This window comes from Aethalodelphis obliquidens, unplaced genomic scaffold (assembly GCF_003676395.1).
Source record: "Aethalodelphis obliquidens isolate GAN/ISIS:26980383/991018 unplaced genomic scaffold, ASM367639v1 scaffold5, whole genome shotgun sequence".
Classification (NCBI taxonomy): domain Eukaryota; kingdom Metazoa; phylum Chordata; class Mammalia; order Artiodactyla; family Delphinidae; genus Aethalodelphis; species Aethalodelphis obliquidens.
The window spans coordinates 14,065,324-14,080,916 of record NW_020837949.1 but is presented as its reverse complement, the minus strand read 5'-3'; the positions used below and the strand labels follow the sequence as shown (position 1 = coordinate 14,080,916).

At 47.9% G+C, this 15,593-nt stretch overlaps 1 protein-coding gene across 4 annotated transcripts in view; it reads right to left on the bottom strand.

The window, feature by feature from the left end:
* Positions 1 to 15,593, bottom strand: part of HIPK2 (homeodomain interacting protein kinase 2) — a 187,139-nt gene that overhangs the window by 11,376 nt on the left and 160,170 nt on the right. For all 4 annotated transcript variants that reach the window (XM_027101749.1, XM_027101750.1, XM_027101751.1 and 1 more), the window contains exons 11-12: positions 13,973 to 14,152; positions 10,764 to 11,045 (exon numbers count right to left, since the gene is read on the bottom strand). In XM_027101749.1, coding sequence (XP_026957550.1) covers positions 10,764 to 11,045; positions 13,973 to 14,152 — 462 coding nt within the window. The remainder of the gene's footprint in view (positions 1 to 10,763; positions 11,046 to 13,972; positions 14,153 to 15,593) is intronic.

Genomic DNA, 15,593 nt, shown 5'->3' with positions numbered 1-15,593 from the left:
CGCCACAACTACTGAGCCCACGTGCCACAACTACCGAAGTCCGCGTGCCTAGAGCCCGTGCTCCGCAACAAGAGAAGCCACCGCAATGAGGAGCCTGTGCACCGCAACGAAGAGTAGCCCCCACTCTCCACAGTTAGAGAAAGCCCACGCACAGCAACGAAGACCCAACACAGCCAAAAATAGATAAATAAAATAAATTTATATATATATATATATAAAAGGAAGCAAATGGTATCATTGGGGAGGGGACGACTGAGATCTGGCAGAAAAACTAGAAAGTGGGGCGCCAGGGAAAGGCCCCATGCCTGGAAAGTAGGGACAAGGGCCCCAAGGGCAGCAGGAATTGTGGAAAGCTGTGAAACTGGGAGGAACCCTGAGAGGAAGGAGAGCCGCCTTAAAAAGCATAGACACGTCCTGGCTACTGTCAATAGAGCTGCAATGAATGCAGTGAGGTGGATGGACCTAGAGTCTGTCACACAGAGTGAAGTAAGTCAGAAAGAGAAAAACAAATACTGTATGCTAACACATATATATGGAATCTAAGAAAAAAAGAAAAGTCATGAAGAACCTAGGGGTAAGACGGGAATAAAGACACAGACCTACTAGAGCATGGGCTTGAGGACACAGGGAAGGGGAAGAGGTAAGCTGTGACAAAGTGAGAGAGTGGCATGGACATATATACACTACCAAATGTAAAAGAGATAGCTAGTGGGAAGCAGCCGCATAGCACAGGGAGATCAGCTCGGTGCTTTGTGACCACCTAGAGGGGTGGGAGGGAGACACAAGAGGGAGGGGATATGGGGATATATGTATATGTATAACTGATTCACTTTGTTATAAAGCAGAAACTAACACACCATTGTAAAGCAATTATACCCCAATAAAGATGTTAAAAAAAAAAAGCATAGACAGGTGAAACCTGCAACTGCTTTCTGTGGGCGGGTGACGGAGCTGGTCTGCAAGCCACGCGGTTAAAGGAACGCCCAGCCCTCCACCTCCACCCTCCCAACCCCCCCCACCAGCACCATCACAAAACGCTCCCCGGACCAGGGTCAGCGCCGGAGGCCATGAGCATGCAGCTCCAAGTGTCCTGCCCTTCACTCTCAGCTTCGGTCACAGCCAGTTCTGCCTGATTAAATGACACACACACACAGTGACTCATCTGGTCATCTCACAAAACGCAGAAATGTTCTGCTGCAGATGCATGGTCTGTGGGTGGCGGACCCCACGCGAAGAACAGAGGCTGGCTGCTCCCAAATGTGTCCTGGGAGCTCGTGCTCTAGTCCTGGTGCTGCTGTCCATTTATTGGTGTGACCTCGGGCAGTGGCCTGGATATTGGGGTGACCCTGGATGTCCCTCCAGCTCTAACCTGCTATGACATCCGTTAGGGAGGGTGGCCTTAAAGGAGCCATCGTGATGGTCCCTTGAAGATTTATTATTAAAGACACTTAAAATAGGATTCGTTTTACTCCTAATTTGGAGAGAAAATAAATCCTTTTAGTAAGTGTACCTTATATGTTGACCCAGACCCAGACAATTCCTGCTGACTATATATCCTCCTTAGGTTCTGAATAGTTTAGAAAATGAGCAAATTAAACACACACACACACCCCCCACACCACTAAGTTTGGCCAAGCCGCAATAAAATTCAAGTTGGACATATTTGGAATTCTTCAATTGTAGAAATTGTGGAGAAGCTTCAGCTCAATACGAGTACGAATTCTCTGACAACTGGAATTATCTGAACATACAAGGGGCCGCTTAATGAATCAGTGAGCTTCCTGTCACTGAAGGAAAGCTTTCTGGCAAAAGTCTTGTAACAACTGACAGCTTGGTCTAGATGACCCCTCAGAATTGGGGGCCATCTCCCGACAGAAATGTTGAGGAATTCTGCATGTCAGGATCTTGTCATCTACACCAAGGAGTGTGGGAGAAAACCTCTCCGAACTCCTCATGGGTCCCATCCCTTTTATCTGATCTGGCAGTCCCCGTGCCCAAGGAGCAGAGAGGTACAACACAGTCTAATGCTGATCTACCTATCTCTTTGGATTTACACGTGACAGGTTTGGAAAAGGTGAATTCATTTGATAGCTCTGTTTTTAATCTCTTCTATTGTTAGAAATCTCTGTGCTCTACCTGATGTACTATGCAGATTAGAGAACAAATGAGAAATTGTTAAACGAGTCAGCTTAAAAAATGAGCACACGGGCTTCCCTGGTGGCACAGTAGTTAAGAATCCGCCTGCCAGGGCTTCCCTGGTGGCGCAGTGGTTGAGAGTCCACATGCTGATGCAGGGGACACGGCTTTGTGCCCCGGTCCGGGAAGGACCCACATGCCACGGAGCGGCTGGGCCCGTGAGCCATGGCTGCTGAGCCTGCGCGTCCGGAGCCTGTGCTCCGCAACGGGAGAGGCCACAACAGTGAGAGGCCCGCGTACCGCAAAAAAAAAAAAAAGAATCCGCCTGCCAATGCAGGGGATAGGGGTTCGGGCCCGGTTCAGGAAGATCCCACATGCCGCGGACCAACTAAGCCCGTGTGCCACAACTACTGAGCTTGCACTCTAGAGCCACAACTACTGAGCCCACATGCCACAACTACTGAAGTCCCTGCGCCTAGAGCCCGTGCTCCGCAATAAGAGAAGCCACCACAATGAGAAGGCTGTGCACCGCAAGGAAGAGTAGGCCCTGCTCGCCACAGCTAGAGAAAGACCGCACGCAGCAATGAAGACCCAACGCAGCCAAAAATAAATTAAAAAAAAAAAAAAGCTAATCACTTAGAAACTATAAAAAAAAATGAGCACACATTTGACATTACTACTATGGGTTCTTTTGGCTCCTACGTGTCTATTCTACTGGGCTTCATCCCACTGTAGTGTCTAATTATTATTGATAGCTTATCAATCCCATTATGAATTGGTTAATGGAAGTGAGAAACAGTGATAGGAGAAGAATGAGAGATACTTGTTTAAGTGGTCTCGAAAGAACATCACTTCCGAATAAAAACCAAAGCTGCCAGAGTTCATGACTGCCTTGCGTTGTGATGGCAAGAGATGATTTTCATCATTTTAAAATGATGAAAAGAAATAAGGAGCTAAGTAAAGAAATCAGCCTCAATGGAGAAAACACTGCTGGAAGATCAGACACAAATCTGTGACCCCTTCTCTGTAGGACCCTAACTGGAATGTGCTTCTGATTTCCATTTGCCAATCACCATCAATTCCGTCCTCCAAGACCTGAGTCAAAACTCATCTCCACCAATGAACTTTCCATGACTTATTTCATGCCTCTGATGCCATAATCAATGCTATATGTGAAAAATACTGCTCTTCTGTTACTATGACATTGATTACTAAACACAGGAAACGATTACTGAATGCACAACTACTGTTCAAAGTCCCCTGCATGTTTTATCCCCTCTAATCTTCACAGCAAAACTACGAGGTGAAGAATATTACAACTTTCATTTTAAGAACAACTAACTTCAGATGTGGAGAGCTTAGGTCACTTGGTTGTTCAAGGTCACACAGCTGGTTAGGGGCAAAGTCAGGTTGGAACCAAGAGCTAGAATTCTTCTTCTTTTTCTTTTTGTGACTAAGTGTGGTCTTAGTTTATTTATTTAAAAAATTTTTATTTTATTGTGGTAAGAATATGCAACATGCGATCTACCTTCATAAAATTCTAAGTATACAATACAGTGGTGATGACTATAGCTGTGACGCTGTACAGATCTATAGAGCTTATTCATCTCAACTGAAGTGTATGCCTGTTGGTCAGTGACTCCCCATTTCCCCCTACCCACAGTCCCTGGCAACTGAGATTCCACTCTTTGATTCTGTGAATGTGACTCTTAGATAGCTCACGTAAGAGGTTTTTTGCATACTGCACATTTTCTTCAAGGCTGAACAGTATTCCACTGTAAGCACATGCTACATTTTCTTTATCCATTCATCTGTCCATTCATCTGATGGACACTTAGGCTGTTTCCACATCTTGGCTATTGTGACTAATGCTGCAATCCACATGGGAGTGGCTACCTCTCTGAGGTCCTGATTTCCATTCTTTTGGATAAATACTCAGAAGTGGTACTGCTAGATCATATGGCAGCTCTATTTTTAATTTTTTTGAGGAACTTCCATACTGTTTTCCATAGCGGCTGCACCAATTTGTATTCCCACCAACGGCGCACAAGAGTTCCAGTGTCTCCACGTCCTCCTCGTCAACACTCGTTATCTTTTCTTTTCGATAATAGCCATCCCGACAGGTGTGAGGTGATATCTCATCGTGGTTTTGGTTTGCATTTCCCTGATCACGAATAACGTGGAGCAGTTTTCATATGGCTGTTGGCCCCGTACGTGTCTTCTGTTAAGAAACGTCGGTCCCAGTCCTTAGCCCACTTTTAAATTAGGTTGTTATTTTTTTCGCTGTTGGGTTGTCCAGAGCCTGCACTCCCTTTTAATCACTAGCTACACAGCCCCCTCCTACCCGCGAGACTGAGAACGTACGGCAACTGAGACTGTTCCTGCTGCTTCCACCAGGGGCACAGCTGGTGACGGTGGTCTCCTCCAAGCATGGGCCATGGGGTTGTTCGCATGGACAGCTGTCCTGGCCGATGGAGATGACAGCTCCCAAGCCGGCCACCTGCACAGGCGTGCGCACGGCTCGCTATGCTGTTCCCACTCCCTCTCCGCCCAGCTAGAAATAAATACAAGGCCGACTGCTTTTAACCAGCCCTTCACGTGAAAAGAGGGGCCAGGCGACGATGACACCAGGCCAGTGTACTTCCGAGGTATCATGTGCCTTCCAATTTAAAGTCATTAGTGAGAACCATAAAAATCTACATTTTAAATTGGGTGCATACATTACATTCGCGTTACATTATCCACATGTTTATATCTATGTGTATGTCTCTCGACATACACACACACACATCCGTGTCACCATTACGGTCACTTTTTACATGACTACCTTCTGGAGAAATCTGAAACAGGGCCTAGAAGGAGCGAAGGGTGGCCCCAGTCCTCACGCATCACGCACAGCAGCAGGTGTTCACTCTCCCTCCACCTCCTGCGCTCCAGCCTACGAGTCTCTCCGGATCGCGCTGGGTCCATCCGCTGGGCATGGCTCTGCCCTGTGCTTCCCAGCCCGCTCCTGCCCTCCACCCTCTGCCCGGCAGAAGGCAGGGAGGACACCACGAAGTCGCTACACGTCTGTGAAAGCTTTGTAACGTGCGGCAGTGTTAGGACAGGTGGCTGGGGACAGTCCGGTGCAGTGTCTCCTCTTCAAAACACAGCGTTTTCATAAAATGCACCCCCTTAACCACTGGGTTTTTTTTTTTTTAAAATAGATTTATTTATTTATTTATGGCTGCGTTGGGTCTTCGTTGCTGCACGCAGGCTTTCTCTAGTTGTGGGGAGCGGGGGCTACTCTTCGTTGCGGTGCATGGGCTTCTCATTGCGGTGGCTTCTCTTGTTGTGGAGCACGGGCTCTAGGCGCGTGGGCTTCAGTAGTTGTGGCTCGTGGGCTCTAGAGAGCAGGCTCAATAGTTGTGGTGCACGGGCTTAGTTGCTCCGCAGCACGTGGGATCCTCCCAGACCAGGGCTCGAACCCGTGTCCCCTGCATTGGCAGGTGAATTCTTAACCACTGAGCCACCGGGGAAGCCCCCCACTGGGGTGTTTTGAACGTAACCCTGTAATAAAGATGCAGTAGAGTTCCCTCGACAAAAGATCCTCTGTTCATCTGTGGGGTGTAACTTACCACCGCGAAGCAACGAGCCCTCCAGATGGCGCTGCGAGTTGGGTCCTTCGCTTCTTCCCTCGAGCTTGACTCTGATGCCACTAGCACAGCACAATGTTGGCCTAAGTGGGTGTGTGCGCTTTTCCACTGATAAGTGGATGTTAATTTTTCAGGCTGTCTTTTGAGCAGCAGTACCTCAGCTTCCTGACTGTGCCTTTTCTATAGTAATTTCTCTAGATTTTCAATTTAGTGTAAAAGAGAACATTTGGGGTCACATTTTTTTTTGCGTAAACATTTTCCGAGTGATCCCTGTTTAAAATACTTAGTGATCCTGATGAATCAATCTTCTACTGAAGTTCACATTTTCGTCACATTAACGGTAACACACTCCCAAAGTGATGCAGAATACAGCAGTGCCCTGAAGACCTAAGTCAATGAACCCCGGCTACCAGAAATAGCTAATTGAACGAACAGATAAATGAACGAATAATGGCGCCCGGGCAAAACGATTTCTAACCGATCAGCTGAAATGAGCCCCTCTGGTCACACACTTTGGAAGACTGTATGATGCAGCCTCATGGCCTCTAAAAGACAGTTTCAGCACAAGGCAAGGTTGGCAGAAGGGTCTGAATAATAAGACGTGCACCCATAAACTTTCTCCAAGGAAAGTTCAAGGGAGAAAAGATAGCTTATTCAGCACGTGTGGACAGTCAAATGCTCCTCTGATCAAAGTCATTTAAATATATATTTTTAAAATTAATTTATTTAATTTATTTATTTTGGCTGCGTTGGGTCTTCGTTGCTGCGCGCGGGCTTTCTCTAGTTGTGGTGAGCAAGGGCTACTCTGTTGTGGTGCGCGGGCTTCTCATTGCAGTGGCTTCTCTTGTTGCGGAGCACAGGCTCTAGGCTCACGGGCTTCAGTAGTTGTGGCACATGGGCTCAGTAGTTGTGGCTCGCAGGCTCAGCAGCTGTGGCGCACGGGCTTAGTTGCTCCGCAGCACGTGGGATCTTCCTGGACCAGGGCTCGAACCCCTGTCCCCTGCATCGGCAGGCGGATTCTTAACCACCGTGTCACCAGGGAAGCCCTAAATATATTTAAAACAGGACTGGTTCTACTTCCTAATCCTGGGGGACCCAGAAAAGTATCTGTTTGCTATCTTTAGGCAAATTCTCTAGCCATGACCACAGGGCCCCCTCGTCCAACATCGAGAAAGAGGAGGCTGCTGGGCCTTCCTTGGCCTCCTCACTTTTTCAAATCTTCTTAAAGAATGAGAAGAGCTGACTTCTGCCCTGCCTGCTGCTAGAGCCCCACCACTCCGACCAATCAATGCCTCGCCCCAGTCAGGGCTCAGTGAACGTACCCTGGACTCTCCCACTGCCCTGGCCTGGTGCCCTGCACACAGAGGCTGTGACCATGGGTGTGGGCATGGTGGTGGTCAGAGGAAGCACAGGACACAATTTATAATGTGTTGAATTAATGACTGAAGAGAAATCAATTATTTTTGCCGGTAATTAAGACTGCCATTTCCTCAATGTCACAGAACCTGAATCCTAATTCTGCTACTTAGAACTTTGTCAATCTGGGTGAGTCACCTACCTTTCTTGGGCCTCAGTTTCCTCATCTATCAAATGGGACTACAACTGCTGGCCTTGTATATTCCATCGAATGATGCACAGAAAGTGCAGGTGGAAACACCTGGGGAGTGTTTGTTATGACTCCCCTCCTCCCTAATTCACTCGCCCCCAGCCTGCCCCTCACGCTCTGGAGTCCTCCTTACAAGGAGGAATTGCTGACCATCCACCTAACCTGGCAACGAACAGTGCCACACACTGGGGGGCAGGAATGATAATTTTGCTTTGGCATTCTTCTGAAAATTCTAGGCAATTATCGGCTGGTCCCAGAGATTTAGTGACAAGCTTAGTCCTAAAAAAGGTGGATTTACCATTATTTGTCTCACGTCGGCTCTGAAAGACGCTGCCATGTGGTCCATGCTCACCACCCCTGTGAGCATCACCCCCCCACCCCGCTCTCTGGCTGCTGTGTTGAGGCTGAGTCACGTGATGGGGAGCGATCGGCATTTCAGGCAGAGTTACAGGGCTAGCACTGGGCGTGAGCCGCAAATAGGAAATGAGGTCAGGGACACAGAAGATCAGAATCGAGGTGCTCACGGCTGGGAGAAATCAGGTTTGGGAACAAGAATGGTTAGGGTCTAGGAGGGAAGTCTCCACGGTTCACACTGGAGCACTGACAGGTAGAGACGCTTCCAGCTGGAGGGCTGCACCTGGGGGCACGTCCTTGTTTTCCCAGGACTGATGCTTTCCCACCAGCTCCTCAGCAGCTCCTCGCAAAGCTGGCCACGCCCACCTAAGGAGAGACCCTCAAATCTCCCTCCAATCTGAAGTCCCTTCTTTCCTTGCCTCCCGCCTTTTCTCTCTGATCAGCGGCCCCACGTGCTCTTGATCCCTTCTGCCCACCTCTGAGGCTCCACCCAACACCTATCTCGCTGGAATTTGCAGTCTCACCTCCTCTACCCACTGTCCACACCCATCAGGACCTTTGACCTTGGAAAGCCTCCTCTCCCCTGCTACTTCCTCAAGCTACTTCCCCCTTGAATCCCCACAGGCCTCTGCTAGTTTCTAGGGGGCTGACATTCTGTTTTATGTTATGATTTGCAAGCGTCTTACCTAGCTTATTACCCTGCAAACCTCCTGAGGACAGAGGCTGTCTACCTTATTTATGTAGCACCTGTGGTTCCGAGTGTAATATCTTACCAGTGGGGCCAATAGATATTTACTGTGTTAAAGTTTGCCATAATTCTGATATCTAAGAACGAGTAATCGTATTTCCCCGTTTCTTTTCTCATTACAAAATGCAGTCACATTAACGTGGTCACATTACACGGTGGGTTCGCTATGAATAAAATAGCTACTGGTTTCTGTTTGATCCTCCCCAGACTCAAATACACTTTCCTGTCTTCCTGGGTCCTAAAACATTCCTTTAAGGATCATTTGATCCCTCCAGAAAACACTATCAGCCCATTCTGTGCGCCTCCCCTCACACCTGTGCGCTGCCGACACCCGTCTCGATTACGCGCTGGCCTCAGCCTGCAGCTTCCCCCATTTGGCGGAACCTCTCTGGTGCGTTGCGTTCCCCTGGGCAGGCAGGCCGTCCCCTGCGCTTTCCACTGTATGAAGCTCTGGTACTCAGCAGCCCACTGTCGCTGTCTGTGGTTGTCGCTTACACATGCACCTGGCAGTCAGCTCCTTCCCTGCCCTCCCCTACGTCTTGACTCACTTGTGAAGTCACCAAGGTCCTCACATGCTGTCAAGTACCCCAGTTCTCTTCTTTCTGGGCCCCGGAGCTGCTGCGGAGGCAGCCTGTGCTTTGGCTCGCTTTGCGCTCACGGCTCCGGCAGCGGCCTGACAGGTGGAGAGATGGCTCTCTCATCCTCCTTCTCCTCAGACCCACTACTCAATTCTCTCTGGAGCACAGAGGTCGAGATTCTGTGTCAATTCAAATGTCAAAATGCTATTCCAATCTAGTCAGTTGTCGGATTTTAAAATCACCTTTTTCCAGTTGTGGCAAAGGGCTGTGTGAGGCTTCTGGTCCTTCTCGTGCCTGATGCTACAGATGTGTGCACCAGCTGCTCCAGGCCAGGGGCCGGCCGGAGCCGGGAGAGCCTTCCTCTTTGGGAAGGGCCTGCGAGGCACGAGGCACTGGGCAGGATGGGGTATTGACTCAACTTGGGACTGTCCTCCAAAAGGAAACTGAGCCCAGTTCTGGAACAGGCAGCCTGGGAATGAGCACTGAGCCCCATCCCCCCGGCCCCGTGGCCCCTCTAGCTCCTGGCCCAATGCTAGGACCAGAAATGCTCCACGATATGCTTCTCTGAGACACACTGAAGCCTAGGCTGGGCCACTAAAGAGGACACTGGAATGAAAGATACACTAGCCCCATCTGAGAAGATAAGACACTGAGTTCATTATAAAGATGGGAACGGGATGCAGGAAGAAATAGCTGTAGTGAGAATGTCTGAATCAGTCTATCTGCATATCTTGTAATGATTTTAAGTGTAGGAATTTATTATCTAATCAAAAGGATCTGTGATTATAATCAGGGACATTGTATCCAATCAGGAATTAGTAATTCGGGCCTAACTGTGAATGTTAAGCTTCACATCAGGTCATGGGATGTGCGCTGACTGGCAGCGTGGGGCAGGCCTCCCTTCCCAGGTCCTGGGTCCCAAAGGGAGGAGCCAGCAGGTTGGGACTGTGAGACTTTGGATCTACAAGGTCCCGAGGCCCAGGGGTGCTGAAGGCCAGGGGACCAACCGTTCAGAGAGGCAAGTTCCAGGGGACCATCAGACAGCCCAAGCTCACACCGCACTCCGTTGCAGTCTGGCTGGAAAGTGTGGGGAAGAGGCTCTGGCACTAGGGTGAACCGTCTCGCAAATATAATAAATATTTCTCCCCTCTCCCCAGGAAGCATATAGAGAGTGAAATGAGTTCTTACTGCTTTGGAATAAACAGTAATGCTCTCTGGGTGAAGAGCCAACTGGCAGTTCAATAGACGGGGTTAATCAGACACAGGAAACTTTCTGATTAATTGGACAATTACCTCAGATTCTGAGAGAGCCAAGGCAGTGTTAGAGAAACAGCCTGACCAACTAGGAATAAATTCAATAGCCCGAGGCAGAGATTTTTAGCGCACGAGGCTCGAAATACACTGGCACCCTGTGCCTGATTTTTATGGCCTCACGTCCCCCAAGTGTCAAGGGCCTGTGACTATTTTTTAAGACCAAAGTGACTCAAAATCATTTCGGCTTTCAACAATTATGGAAAATCTGTTGGACATTCCCTTGGAATCACCTTAGGGCTCCAGGACACGGCAAAGCCAAAATTCAGGGGCCGGGAGAGAGGGGTCATCACGCTGGACGATGCAAGGTGGTCCAGATCCACCATGACTGTCTCCGTGCGAGACGGAAACGCAACTCCGCTCCTTCCTGGAGTCTGAAGGTGGCACAGCCTTACCTGGCGGGGGCATGCTTCTGCTCCTCCTCTTCATCCGTGTCGCTGCTGATGGTGATGACGCTGACCGTGGGGCTGGGGGTGTCAGGAATGACTATCGTCTGCCGCTGCCGCTCCCTGGTGGTGCTGGAGGCCCCGTCGCCCCAGCCGCACGTGACGGAGGAGCTGCAGGCCGGGCTGCTGTGCACCAGGGCGCAGCGCGGAGGCGTGTTCTCCTTGACACGCTTGGACCGCTGCGGGGAGCTGACGGCCTGAGAGGAGGACACCTCACAGGTGGAGACGTTTCTGGAACGACAAAGCCACACACGCTCACGGAGAGGGTCAGACCCGGCAGCTCCTTCCGAGGGGCTCAACTGTCTAGAAACACCAGCTTTGCCAAGTCTCCGTAAACAGGTAGAGGACCAGGGCACTCAGACCTAATGTGACTGCAGAAGCGGCTGCCTGTGGAGCTCTCTCTTCCAGTTAGCTGCGACACAGACGGGGGCAGCAGCCTGGTCTTCTCTGGGCTCTGGCCTGGCCCCTGGCACCCGCCCCCAGCGGGACAAAGGGAGTAGTCAGGGCTCTCAGGAGAGGGCACAGGGCTGTGACCCAGGACCGGGCTGGTCTTGTGGGGGCAGACGTAACGCCCAGGATTTCAGGGGTGTCTGCCCCAATGCGGCCCTCTGTCTTCAGGGTCGAGGCCCAACTCCCTGAGCTCAATCTGGTCATCCTCCCCAATGTATTTAGCTCTTGTTTGAGAGGTGGAAGAAAAGGTATCTGCACAGAAAGCTTTAGTTTCCTTGCTAATGGCTGGTTTACCACTGATTAAACTAAAACACTCACTTCCTAAGAGTTCCTGGATCTAAAGGATCTAACGTTAAAGTTTAGCTTTCCCTTCTTCCTCCTTTTATGGACATGACCATAAAAGTATCTGTGTGGGTATAATTTTTCAAAGAACGATTTTTTTTGGATTTTGACACATGGGCATCACAGGAACCTTACCAGTCTGTTTCAATTGCAATGAAAAATCAGGAAAAATGCAAGAGGAAAAGGTATGCTTAAAAAGGGACCTTTTAATCTTGATTTTGATCAACTCAAAATTACTTATCAAATCAGCCAATGTAGTGTCTGGTAACTTTGGAGAAAAAAATACCTTACCTTCTTCCCCTCCCCATCAACCCTTGCTGACCTTGGTCATATCTGTACAGTGAGATCAAAGCCAGCCTATGATGAAACTTAAGACTGTGATATGTCCTTAGAGATTCTAGCATCTTCTAGCTAAAGGGATGGCAATAAAGATGAAAATAATTCCATAAAGGCAGATCTATTTAATTTTCTATTTAGTTGATATCAGATATGTTGCTTGTTCCTTTTGGGGGGCTCGTAATAAGAAGTGTTACTGATAAGATTGTTCCATTCTTTGTACTTACCACAGAACTATGTATTTGTTATTACTAATACGTTACAATTTTGAGATTATGTTTTCACTACTCGAGCAGTTAAAATACGGTCCATTTGGTGTTGTTAAAGAAGAGTATGCCTGATGGCACTACCTGACAGGGGAAAGCCTTCTGGTCTTCCCAACTGTTAATGCCTAAGGCACTGGTCTTAAAAATAGGAAAACACCTAATTTTCACTATAGTCATACTGATCTTGAAATGCACTGGCAGTGAGCCTTCCTGAAGGCAGCTGGGTGGTAAGGAGGCAAGAAAGAGGGACTTGCCAGCAGGTCAGAGGCCAAGGGTTCTTCCTGCCCCTACCTGGCCAAGGTGAGCTACAAGGAGGCTAAACCCCACCTCCCGGCCAGACCAGGGTTCTGGCGACCACCTACCAGGGCGAGCATGACAGCACGTGAGGATCGAGACGGTGGCTTCTGTTGCCACCCAATCTAACAAAGACACAGGTGTGCTGTCACAGGGCTGCCACGCAAAAGCATTCTGGAAGCCTGCCACCGATCTGACGTGAATTTCCCTAAGTTGTCAGAAACATCCAAATAAGAATCTTGTTCGGGAAGGATGACAACTTAAGGAAGTCAGCTCTTGGATTCGTTTTCAAGTGAAAAAGAATGAAAAAGGGCGGGCCTAATTTCTGGCAACTTCCTATACAAGGAAGTAGAAAACCAAAATTCACTAGACATTTCCTATACTAGACTTCTCTTGATTAGCCTATTCCAAATAAGCAATTACGTACCTCCCAGCCAGTGCCACTGGAGAGAGATGCAGAAAAAATTCTGCACCCACACAATCTTGATTTTCTTGTTTGTTCGTTTGTCTGGAAATCTCTATTTTTTTAAAAAATTAAAAAAAAATTTTTTTTGGAAATCTCTATTTTTTAAGTCAGGTCTCTTGAGGTATTTACGTACGGTGGAAGACACCCTTTAGAAATGTTTGATGAGTTCTGACAGATGTACAGTCAGGTAACCCCCGTCACCATCCAGATATAGAACTCTGTCATCACCTTGAAAAATTCCCTTATGCTCTTTCCTTGTCAATCCTCTCCTCTCCAACCCTAGTCCCTGGCAGCTCCTGATCTGATCTCTGTCCCTATAGTTTAACCTTTTCCAAAATACCTTATCAATGGAATTAAACAGCACGTGACCTTTGTCAATCTTGATTTTTAAGAGTTCATGGAGATGAAACTGGATTTAAAGGAAATGGGAAAGATTATTGTTCTGCTGGTTAGTGTCTAGGATTAGCCAAAGTTACTGCTTATATTTAAGCAAGTAGCTAAATGAGTTAAATTTCTGACCTCAGATTTCTGACCTGAGATTTCAGAGAAAGCACGTTTCTGTGCTCCCCCTTTTTTTTTTTTTTTTGGCTGCACCGGAAGCTGGGTCTTAGTTCCCGGACCAGGGATTGACAGGGCGGCCATGGCAGTCAAAGCACCAAGTCCTAACCACTGGACTGCCAGGGAATTCCCTCTACTACTTTTAAATGAAGTTATTATGGTTTTGAAAATGCAACTTCAGAGGTCAGCCTGAGTGTTTTCTAGAGAAGTGGAGAACCGCTAAGGCCCAGACACTGAACACTGTGGTCCCAGGCCCCCAACCTTTGGGTGCTGGCAGGGTCAGCACTCAGACCTCAGAATGAGTGCCTCTTTCAAACCCTAGTGCTCCCCACATGGTCTAGCAAATTCTACCGGCCACTTCCTGTCCCACTCCAGGGATCCAGGTCTTTAACTTCCAAGCTCCTTGAGGTCTCCTTCCTACAGGGATAGACTCTTTCACCACCTACCTCGCAGAGGACTGGTGCTGCTTACTCTTCCGGGAGGAAGTGGTGCTGGTAGGTTGCTGCCGCATCACGTGGGCCACGCCCACATTTAAGGGTTGAGCTGCTGGAAGGGTCACATGACCAGTCAATAGCGCCGGCTGCTGCATGATGGGATTGTAATGGCTGCCGTGAGCATGCGTGTTCCTAAAAGAAAGACGGGAAAACAGGCTCTTTACTGGTTTTATAGAAACAGAGCTCGTTTATAAGATAAAGTTCCCTCCCCAATTAAAAGCCAAACTAAAACCAAAAGGTGGGTCTCTCACTACCCAGAGAGTTGTTGAAGGGAGGAGCCACCCCAGGTGACCAACAGGTAAGTTTCCCTAGTGCAGTAACATTTAAGTGGTAGGGACACAACTAGGTGAGTGAGAAAGAGGGCATTTCAAGCGGGGAGAATGCCAAGTAGGCAGACTCAGCTTAAGTTCTGGGGAGAGAAAATAAATATTCCCTCCAGCTTTTCAAGTCCCTGAACAGGTGACTGTGCTGTGTATTTTATTTTAGAATTTACCAAGTGCCTTCAGTGGGTGATTCCACTCTGTGAGGGAGGCAGGATATCTTAGTAATACCACTTTATAAGGGAGGATATTGTAGTTTATGTGGAAAACAAACTTCGAAGACTGGGCGCCGTATGTTTCTGGCGTTCGGAAGTGTTAACACTTTAGAATTTTCTCAGCGGCCAGCACAATGCTCGGGCGTGTAGCAGCTGATTAATGAGTTACACGCTTCCTGAATGAACAATTAGATTAACTGAAGGTTGACTAGACATGCATAGAGTTTGGTACTAAGTGAAAATTACTAACGTCAGACACATGCTGATAAGAAACACTGCCAGCCATTATCCTGAAAATGGGTTATATGGGATCTGGGTTGTGTGGCGCTCAAAGGCTTGTTTTGCCACGGAAATATTAAGAGTAGTGATGAATTAAGAGAATTGCCCATAAAAATCCATTTAATACATAATAAAATGAAAAGGTATAGAATTCATCTGAATTTTTAAAATATTATGAAATTTATCTTTGAAACTTAGGGAGAAAGATGAATAGGAAAAAAAGAAGTAGGGAGACACTTTTGGACATTTCCATGAACTTTAGAAACTGATGTTGTAGCTTCTTTACTTTGTTGCTATTTGATCTACAGACATGGCACTCTTTTTCCTTTGATACCTGTCTAGCACTGGTATTTCTCTTTTGTTTATTAGCCATGATCATAGACGTTCTTTGGACCACACATGAAATGGAGAAGAGACTGAAAAGAAACTGTGTTGGCTTTAGGTGTCTTCTGTGGTCACCAGATCAGAGATGAGGAGGGATGAGGGATAAGAAAATATGCATGAATGAGTGAGTATTGCTGAAATTCAATGAGCTATAAATGCTGAAAGACAAAGGAAAGAAGGAGTACAGTCTTTTAGGAGAAGAAGGGGTGAGGAGAAAAACACAACTGGTCAAACAGCTTTCCACTTGGTTGCTGTTCCTAATGAGCTGAAGAGGGAAGGTGGTCTTGCTGAGCATGAACCAGTGGGAATGGGGGAAGGGCAGATAACAGATCTATTTACTGCCTGTCATGTACCAGGCGCTGGTAGGGTAGGTTA